The sequence below is a fragment of the Macrobrachium rosenbergii genome, chromosome 52 (genome assembly GCF_040412425.1).
Source record: "Macrobrachium rosenbergii isolate ZJJX-2024 chromosome 52, ASM4041242v1, whole genome shotgun sequence".
Taxonomy (NCBI): domain Eukaryota; kingdom Metazoa; phylum Arthropoda; class Malacostraca; order Decapoda; family Palaemonidae; genus Macrobrachium; species Macrobrachium rosenbergii.
In genome coordinates, this window is record NC_089792.1 from 35,102,593 (window position 1) to 35,113,941 (window position 11,349).

Here is an 11,349-nt window from a genome sequence, read left to right on the forward strand (position 1 = left end):
GCTTGACTCGTTTTCACCAGCTTCGCAAGCAGTCAGACATTCAACTTGTTAAATGCATGCAGAATGACACCAACCATCGCCAGTATGTTGCTGCACTACCATTGTCAAGAACAACTCTATTTTTCACTGATCAGGTTCTTGAAAAACAGTATCGCAAGCAAGCTCACCAACCTAGAAGAGATTCCCCTCGTACCCTGGTATCCAGTAATCTTAATACACATTTTGATATTTTGGTGAGTGCTATTGTGTATTTTTGTGTAAGTGCATCTTTGTTCCTAATGTTTGAATACACTAAAGGTTGGCTTTTTTTGTGCCTCATATCCACTTGCTGGCATATTCTTCTTTTAGTTTTATGTTCATCGCAAGTGGCCCAAGGGGGAGATCCCTCAGGGAACTCATCCTTATCATCGAGGTTATACCTCAAGATAACCCACTGGCGCCCTTGGCATGTGTGTGGAGCCTCTCTGATATGCCTTCCTTTGGCTGCTGTCTTTTCAAATTTCTCTTGTGACTGGCAGGTAAAACAGGAAGGTACCTTAAGATTCTTCTGTTATCTGTCATTTGTTGCTATTATACATCTTTGTAACTTTACTCAACTAAACTGCTGGATGAAAAATATCCTTGCTTCAGTTGGAACTATAGTTTTGTTGGTTTTGGTACACCCATTTATATGTGACCAAGCTCAGTTGACTATCACTGATACATCGACAGAAAGCCCAGCCAACATCAGTAAGGTGATTGCTAAAGATGCCTCTTCTGAGTTTAGTAATCATTTTATTGAAGTAGTAGTTACTTCTTTACTATTATTGTTGCTTGTTTGGTTTTTAAACCGTGAGTTTGAAATTAGCTATAGGCATAGCTTTTATGGGTCTGTTATGGCAATTAAAGATGAGGTGAGGGTCCAGACCATGAAGAACCAAGCAGACTGGCTTTTGCAGAACATTATCCCTCCACATGTGGCAGATTCAATCAAAGCTTCAGGAAAATATTCAGAGAATCACAAAGATGTAGCTATTATGTTTGCTTCTATAGTCAATTTCAATGAACTCTATGATGAAAGTTATTTAGGAGGAAAGGAGTATTTACGAGTTTTGAATGAACTTGTTGCTGATGTGGATGAATTGCTACTTCGTAGTGAATTTAAGAATATAGAGAAAATTAAAACTATAGGTAGTACTTACATGGCTGCATCAGGACTTGACATTAAAGTACGGCAAGCTAACACAGATGCCCATCAACATATATTTGAACTTGTTGAATTTGCTCGAGCTATGCAGAAAGTCATAGATGACTTCAATAAGGACCTTATTGAGTTTAATCTTATCCTTCGCATTGGCCTCAATTTTGGTGATGTGACAGCAGGAGTGATAGGTACCACAAAGCTTTATTATGATATTTGGGGAGATGCAGTTAACATAGCCTCTAGAATGGACTCCACAGGTATGCCAGGCCGCATACAAGTCAGTAGTGCTTGTGCTACAGTTTTGAATCGACGATATGAACTGGAAAGACGTGGACAAGTTTTTGTTAAAGGGAAGGACAATATGGATGTCTATTTGCTCAAGGGACCAAAGGAAGACACATGACATAGGTGGTAATAAGGATGACTGTAAGGAAAGAAAACCAGTCATTCCTTAAATTTTACAGGTGATACACTAGTAAATAAGCAACAAGATTTTGTATATCTGGTTTTGTAACCTTTGGCCTTGCTCTTATGGCAGGCAAAAAGCATGAAGCATTTGGCCAAAGATGAAACCAGTCATGTAGGTAATCACAGTGCAAATTAAGCACAAATTTAACAAGATATGCAGATTTTTTCAGTAGCTTCTCATTTTATATTTTAATTTATGGTTTGGTCTTACCAAAAAACAGCGCAGTGACCTTTTTCCAGATGGTGAATTTTTTATTTTCAAAAAGAGGATGTTTCATAACTAGACAGGGCCATAAAATTTTCAGGTCTACTCTATGCATAGGCCTAGAGTTTGTCCTTTTTAGCTGCATTTTTAGGATTTACTGTAGAATAGCAGTTGTCAGTTACAGTGCACAGATTCTAAGCTCAAAACCATGGCATTTGAAATTTGTAATCCTGTTACAAGAAGCACAAACTAATGTATTGTGTATAGTCCATAGTGAGAAGCCCCAATGGTCACCATTATGCAGTTTCTGTGTATTCATGTTAATAATTAATGTTGAAGTCTGCAGTTGCTGTGCAATCACTATGAATTATTGATTGTCAAATAAATGTATACATTTGTGTATATATACTTACTGATACAGTAAAAACAATGGTATATTAACATAATTATTTTTGATACAAACTACAGTTCTGTGTTGTTCAAGGTATATGTTTATTGACAATTATGGATGAAGTTTTATTTCCTGTTAATGCAGTGTGGGACAGTTATCAGTGAGATTTAATCTTGATTTTTTGGCTAACTTGGGTAAGTTTTTCATAAAAGTTAAATCCTTTTCTTGCTTTGCATTGTAGTTTTGTTTTTATTTTACTCATTGTTTAGTGAGAATTAACACAAAGTGACAATTTATCCACACTTTACTAAAAAAAAAAAAAACAACTGGTGTGTTTATCAGGATGGCACAGTATTTGGTTGCCAAATCTGTCCATATGTATCTTCAAGATGTCTGTTAAACCTAATAGTAATTACTACATCCATAATTTTTTGTAGCTCAGTGTTTTTCTACAGTCATCACTATATTTGTCAATGAACATTTTTATCTTCATTCACAGAAGTCATATATATCAAAACTTTAATCTCTGTAATTAATATGATAATTTTTACCTTTAGTTTCTGTCATGCCTTTTTTTAAAGGGATAGAGATATACAATAATTGTTGTAGTCAGTTTTTATTTAGTCTTCAACCAGTGCCATGAAAGATTCATATTTAAGTCATTTGGTTGACATTCTGATGTCCAGATTCATTTAAGAATGTATTTATTAGGCTTAAAGAAGTTTTCCTGAGCAGGAGCTTTTCTGGTTTTGTATGACTGTCTCTGTTATGCATGTAGCCTATTGCAGTTGCTGGCTATAAATGCAGTGTCATGATAAGTGGTGAGTGTAATGATTTTTCAGGTAGTGATGATTTGAAAGGGCCTTTGGCTTGCCTTTTGACATTGTTTGGGGGAACAGTAACTTGTGTTCTGATAATTTTGTTTTTAGGAAGCTGTCACAAATAATTCACAAAGAAAGCAGTAATTGCATGTGTGTATAAAGCAAATTTCTGTCTATTGTGCTTTTGAATCATGGTTCATTGACTTACTGTAAAACATCTGATGAAATTGAATGAATTTATGATTCTGTAAGGCAGTAGTAAGGTCCACATTAACTTGGTAGGCACTTTGACAAAGGGTAGCAGGATACTCACAGCAAAAGAGAAGTTTTGTTTCATCATGTGATCACAGCCAGATTGACTATTTGCAGAGAAAGGGTAGATGTGTTGGAAAATACGTAGATTATTTAACTGTATTATAGTGTCAGAATATTTTTGAAAGTCCCTTCTCAGTATTGTCAGAATCCTTGACTCAAATTGAATGAAATTAATCAGTTACCTAAATAGCTTCTGAGCTCAGGAGAATGTAGACATATGTTACTTCTTAAGCACTGTGCTGTCACAATGGCTTATATAAAATCTCAGATAATTAATTTTGTATTGTGATATTTTTGTATGGAGTGGATCTTCAGTTTTACCGTAGCGTGAACAGTTTTCTTTCATGTGTAATGTGCTTTTAATGTTAGAAGAATGTTTTTCATGTGTCTTTCTGGAATACCAAGTTGTTCTATTCAATATATTCTGAAGTCAAAGCTTTAAATTGGATAAGTCACCTGCTGGACAAATATGTTCAGTGCATTATTTGGTTAAGGCTGTTTGCTTGTGAATAATTATTAATGGTTCTTCTGAAATGGTGATAAGGCTTAGATTTTTTATTAGGAAAGCAGGGATTTTTTTTATTTTCCTGGAAATATTAGGGAACCATGTTATTTAACAGATTACTAACAACTGTAGTGCAAGCTTCCTTGGGAGAGCTACAAAGCTCATTTGCTCGTCATCAGTGATTACTTTGATATAGTATGATCTATGCATCAACTTGTATTTTATACCCAGAGTTGTAAGTTTACATCTGCTAATTTTAGCATGAAAACTTAGAAATATAACAGACTGAAAGGCATTTGAAATTTAATAGAGTTCAAAGGAAGGATTGATTGTAGAAGGTTCATGTTGTGCAGTTGATCCCTTAAAGTATTTTAGTTCAATAAAGCTGATATGAAGAAATTTTATATTTGTACATAAAGAAATGTTCTTATTCTTTTAGTTACAATTGTTTTATCAGATCCAGTCAACATACTTCCTTTTTTTTTATAATTTTCATATTTTTTTCTTTTAAGTGAAACTGCAGAACACTTTGTGAATGTTGTAATTTCAAGTTTTCATTTTAGCCCACTTGTTAAGTAAAAGAGAGCAGTGTAGAAATGAAAGTTTCATAATGAAGAGGAAATGAAATCTTGTCATGTACTGTAGAGTAATAAAAGGAAATTTTGCTTTGTATTGAACTGACATTCAAATAATTTCTTAAGTATTACTGTATAACCACTTTTCAATTTTTCAGTTGTTTCTTCCTCCAAGAAGTAGATAGCCTCAGTCATAAAGGTTTTACTTACAAACACGGCATAATTATGGTACGTGAAGTGTATAATTATTGAAGAAAGAAAACATCAAAATTTGAGTCCAGTCTCAAGTTTCATGGGGCTGAAAGAACATATAGCACTTGTAGGGGTAGAGTAATGTATCTTCCAACTTTGAAGAATTACATGCACTTTACAGTTTGAAATTTTTCAAGTGTTTTAAAAAAACTTACAAATACAGTTTTTGGGTTTCATTTTAAAGTAAACTGTTACTTGACAGGGTTTTGAAGTTCATCAGTATTTGCAAGAATGTTAAACGATGATTTTTTACCCAGAGTCAATTTAATGATTAAGACTGAAGGCTAGTGATTAAAACCAAACTTGAGAGGGTATATGGGCCAACATTATGTGTACTGTATAGTAATCTGAATATGAGACCTGAATGTGTTTATGAGGGTGCGAATATTATGTCCAGTTGAAGTTTATTTTTTTTTTTTTTCATTTGTTGGGACCAGACCCATCCTGAATGACCTGAACATTCTCAATAACGAGTTTGCCTTCGTCCCGTCAGTCTATAAGTCACAAGTGTAACTATTTGTGTCTCATTAAACTAATTTATGATAATGACAGTCCATCATGCCATATCATCGCTATAACTATTTACACTCATACTAAAATGTTTTCTCATTAAAGTACAACACCCAGTTGTAAAATCTCACAGTCAAATTGTGACGTACAGCATTTCAGTGAGGTTTCAGCTGAAAGGGATCTGGAAATGTAGATATCCCTGCAGTAAGCTTATAGGCTTCTGGATCATTCTCCATGGGCTTGTGGTTATTGGCTGCCTGTTCCTTCTCAGGATCATCAACCAGTAAGTATAATAAAACTCCAGAATTTTAGCCTCTTCTCTTGGGCTCTTGTAGCTGGTATGGCCTGTAGAGATTGTGATTCAGGAGTCACTTGCGAGTATGGATGAATACATGCAACTTCTTTTCCTATATTTGGGAATTCCTCTACAAAACATGGATCTGCATCTTTTCGCTTGTTATAATGAGAGCAGTTTTTGACATTGAAGGCATCTCAGATATCTTATGTGTAACCATTTGCTGCTCTTCACCTCTTCTTCTTCTTCACTTTCTTCCTTTCTGTAAATCCTCTGTTGAAACCCTTTTGGACACAGTCAACAGACTATGAATTCAAGGGGGCTCATTAGGGAAATCAGCCTGCAAAGAGGGGCATGTTAAAGGAAAAGATGATAAATTGTCGTGTGTGATTGAATAGAAAATAAAACTGATACACCTGAATTTAGGAGACATCAGCAGAAAGCCAGAATGAATTTGGTTCATGCTTAAATTTTGCCTCTTGGTTAAACACTTGGAGATCAGAAGACTCCACAATGGCACTAGGCAGGCTATTCCACTTTTTAGTTGTAGCAAAAATAAAACTAGCAAACTAAAGTATACTAAACTTCATGCTAGAAAATCACACACTTATTTGCAGTAGCACTCTGCCTATGTTGTGAGCAAAAACAGCTAGTGCAGTCAAAGAAGAGTACAGAGGATATCTGTTATTGTAGTACATTTTAGGCAAACACAGTGAACTCTGTTGACATCTTTGCCACAATTCAGTATTAAGAGTTTGCAAAATGAACTTGACTGATGGCTTAACTCTATTCAAGAGTTTAAGATGAAAGTCAACTCCCAAAGACCTCACTGAAGAACAGTACTTCGAAAAAGGAGGAAAGAGTATTGAAACACTGAGATACAGTAGCTGCATCATGAGACATTCTAAAACATTTCCTTAAGATAACAGTTTCTTACCAAAAGTTACACCTGAAAACTTAAAAGTCACTGTCATTTAAAACCTTACCATTTATATGTAAATCAGATACTAAGGCAATATTGCTGTGGACTGCCTACCTATCATACTTTTGAGTTTTAGAAGGGTTAAGATTCATGCTCCAAAGCCTGCTCTGCTCATGAATACATGCCAGATCTCTATTCAAGGGTTTTGCAACCACAGACCTAAGGCATGGAGAAGGAACAATGGCCAGAAGAATAATATCATTGGTGTATGCAATCAATTTGTTCTCCAGACCTTGTCACATGTCATTAGTATATGGTATAATAGACAGCCAGAGTCCAAGAACACTGTGACCTTGAGGAGCACCTGAAATGACATTTCTAAAGCTGCTGTACTGTCCATCGACACAGACCCTTTAGGTTCTGCCTATTAAAAATTAATTTGGAATATTCGTAAAAGATCTACCAATTTCCAATAATCTCAGCTGGTAGACAAATGCTTTATGATGCTAGTGTTTCCACAGTGACAGGTCTGCACTAAATCCATACCAACCATGCATGCCCCTGCACCCTCATCAAGAGCACTCTGCAAGACAGTGGATATTGACAAGAGTGCATCACAAGTATCAAGGCCTGTATGAAACCCAAACTGTAATGCTAGCAGCTTGTTATTATCCTCAACAGACTACAAAGATACTTAGAGAGCAGCTTTTCAAAAATCGTAGAAAAAATGGGAAATTGAGGGGTATGAGGATGGACTTAATCCCTTAGGCAATGTAGCAATGCAGCCCTTCCTCCAAATAGACAGAAAACTTGAAAGTACAGCTAACTTTTGGAAAATAGTAGTGTCAGGAGCAGTAAAATCAGCAGTCTTTAAAAAAAGATGGGAAAAATGTCATTAGGGTTTATGCTGTCATAGCCGTCAAGGCCCAGAAGCGAAATTTTGACTTCTCTAGGTCTGAAGGCCATTAAACACACAGTGTCTGATAAGCATGACTGAGGCAACACCATGGACTTACCACACTGTATACTTACAAAGACTTGAATTAGATGTTCTGCCTTATATTTAGAGCAAGATGTAGCAGTTTTGCCAGCTCTTACAAGGGGAGACATACAAGAATCAGCTCGAAAGAGTGATGACATAAGGCTGGATCTCTACTTAAGGACATCATCACTCAAGAGCAAGATCTCCTTCACATTCACATTATGAGCTCTCTCATTTTTCTCGTAGACAGCCTGAGCTTGACCTCTAAGCTCAGTGACATTACGCCACAAATTGTTCCTTCATTAATGATAAGTGTCTTGTTTTTTGTGGTAGGCAAGCTTACATGCAGCATTAAACCATGGCTTACCTTTAAGACAAAACTTGAGGATTTTAGAAGGAATTCCCCTCTTGATAATAGTGCTAAACACTCAAAATAATATTTAGCCTTCTATACATATCCCTCCACCTGCACTCCATAAGTTCGTAATGAATACTATCCCAGATGGCGTAGGATTTCAAGTACTGTATACCTTTCTTGAAAAGCTAACATCAGGAACAACTTGATCCATCTCCACATAATCCTAATCAAATTATGATCAGATGAGCCCACTGGCAGAGAACCCATGGGCAAACCTACTCCACAGGCTACAGTCTCTGTAACGTTAGGGAATACAAGGTCAAAACAGTTAATAGATTGGTGTGTGGGTACATTAATAAACTGCTTACAACTAGATATAGTGATAAAATCAAAAGCTGCAGCTCCATGATTATCTGTGGCAGTGACTAAGCTTAGCCATTCAGTGTGATGAGCACTGTAATCAATGAAAAAAGCCTTGGAGTCAGCTTCCTGAACTGCTGCAATTTTAGTAAACAAGCAGCCGTAGAGTCATCCCAATCTAATTCCCATGTCTAGCAAAATCATTAAAGAATTTATTTGTCTACCACGGACTTGAATCACCTGTGTTGCATAACATCCACACTCACACAATAGCTCATGATATTGAGAGAAACCCTCTCTTAATATGCAGAGCCATTCCACAGGCTCTTGAATAGCATTACACTTGAATAAAGTGGGCTTCCGATACCCTGGAGTCAGCAGATGTAAAATATGTCACAAATGTGACTCAAGAGTTTCAGAAGAAAAGAGAATGTCAAAATTAACAGCAGCAACACCCAAGCCCCTTTTATTCTTGTATACTCCATAGACTTTGTTGCATGAAAGATGACACTTCTGCAATTAATTCTGTGCACCAGGATTAAGTTTAGTATTGTCAGAAAGATGCAGTATCATATGAAACAAGCAGAAAGGAATACTTTCCCAAAAATGGGAACTTTATATATATATATATATATATATATATATATATATATATATATATATATATATATATATATATATATATATATATACAGTATATATATATATATATATATATATATACAGTAGACCCCAGTCCTCGACGCTAATCCGTTCCAGAAGAAGCTTCGAGGTTTGATTTAGTTGAATTCCGAATCAATTTTTTCCATAAGAAATAACTGAAAATGGATTAATCCATTCCTGACCACCAGTCATTATCCCCAACCTTGCCTTTTTATACAAAACATTACACAAATTAAAATTAAATAAGTTCAGAGTTAAGTAACTTACTGTATTAGAAGCATTTTTTACATTTTTAAATGCATACTGTATAAAAAAATTGGCCTACGATAATGCTGCCGTATTACCGATGGTAGACTGAGCACCATAGGCTAGACTAGGTAACCTATAGGCACTACCAGAATATACTGTAACGGGTACAAACAAAAATTGTTGTTAATAATAATAACATTGAAAAACAAGCTGGGTTATTACAGTAAATTAATAATACAGTATTAAAAATAAGCCAAATTACTGTACTGTATGTCTGTTATCATAAAATTAAGAAAAATTTCCGAAGTTACGTCGACGCTCGGCAGCTTGTGGCATGAGTGGATGTAAACAAACCAAAGTGCCATCCTGGTGGTGTTTCGCAGTACTAATTACATAAATGTTGTCCACGTTCAGTATTAACTTATGGTAAATTTCATACAGAGTCTACTGGAAAACAGCAGCAGCAGCGTGTGTAGAAATTTATACACTTTTAAATACACGTGGGAAGAACGCCACCGACAATGCCAACTAGCGGCAGCTGACCGAAACACTTTTGTTTACAAACATCATATGATTCATCAGGTTGGATTCCGGTTTGTTGTTCTAGCTCCGACGCAAAATTTACTTGACATTTCACATCGAAATCAGATTATGTCGAGAGTTCTGGTACGGCCGAGGACTGGGGTTCTACTGTATATATATATATATATATATATATATATATATATATATATATATATATATATATATATATATATATATATATATATATATATATATATATATATATTATATATATATATATATATATATATATATATATATATATATATATTATATATATTATATATATTATATATATATATATATATATATATATATATATATATATATATATATATATATATATATATATATATATATATATATATATTATTGCATTATATATATTATATATATATTGTATTATATAATATATATATATATATTGCATTATATATATATATATATATATTGCATTATATATATTATATATATATATATATATATATATATATATATATATATATATATATATATATATATATATATATATATATATATATATATATATATATATATATATATATATATATATCTGTATCTCTATATATATACTCAGGATGAAGAGGTAGATGCCATGTCACTCATATGTGACAGGTTTATTTGCAGACATTTCACATCTTGTCATGTACCGTCAAGGCTAGAAAATTACACATTAACTATGAGTACATGAAGAGTTACTAATATATCACATCTTTTAAAAATAAAAAAAAATTAAAGCATTTTTTTGCAGATAACATATATGAAAAAAACACACAGAAGACTAAAAGAAACACCTACCAAGGCAAGTGTTAAAAGTCGACTAAAAGAGAAAGGGAGAAAATAAACCCATGGAAATACCTACAATGAATGTGGAAAGTAAACAAACAAGTAATTATGCTGTAAACAGTTGGGTGGACAAAGATTAGGTATTTAATGTAGGTACATTTGTTTTTATTACTTTACGGTCTTATTTCAGACTGAAGGACAGAATGAGCCCTTCCCTGACATCCAACATTATTTATAAATATACCTTTCCTAGATGTCGTCCCTGAACTTTCATTGGGTGTACTAGGAGGCTTATTAAGGTTCGCTTCTGTGCTCATCAAGGAGTCAGCTTCGGGACAGGTTGCAGACTGTCCAGTCCTGAATTGTCCAGTACAGGCAGTCCCCGGTTTACAATGGGGGTTCCGTGTTTACGCCACGTCGTAAACCGAAAATCGTCGTAAACCGAAAAATCGTCGAAAATCGTCAAAAATCATAAGAAAACCTTACTTTTAATGTTTTGGGTGCATTGAAAACGATGTAAATTGCATTTTTATTGAGTTTTTCATCAAAAAAACCTTCAAATTATGATTATTCTGCCGTTTTGGAGCCATATTTCTTCCGTCGGATTGGCGTACGATGCGTCGTAACCCCGGAACATGCGTTGCAAACCAGGAAATAATTTCTGATGAATATATTTGAAAAGCGTCGTAACCTCGGAACGTCGTAAGCCGGACCCGTCGTAAACCGGGGACTGCCTGTATTTGTAACCATTCACTAATTTGTGGTACCCGCTTGGACATAAGTGATTTAAAATTATTGAATCAGCCCATAAGGACGAGGTGCTGATAGTGTTGGAGTCTCTTTTGAAAAAAACAGACATACCTACACTAAATACCCAAACCTCATCCACCCAACTGTTTATAGCATAATTACTAGTTTGTTTAC

The 11,349-nt window shown here is 34.6% G+C and overlaps 1 protein-coding gene across 4 annotated transcripts in view; it reads left to right on the forward strand.

The window, feature by feature from the left end:
• Positions 1–4,553, forward strand: part of Ac13E (Adenylyl cyclase 13E) — a 277,289-nt gene extending 272,736 nt beyond the window's left edge. For all 4 annotated transcript variants that reach the window (XM_067096065.1, XM_067096068.1, XM_067096066.1 and 1 more), the window contains one exon: positions 1–4,553. This exon is cut by the window's left edge and continues 57 nt beyond it. In XM_067096065.1, the coding sequence (XP_066952166.1) occupies positions 1–1,586 (1,586 nt within the window). In that variant the 3' untranslated portion in view covers positions 1,587–4,553.
• Positions 4,554–11,349: the final 6,796 nt, after the last annotated feature.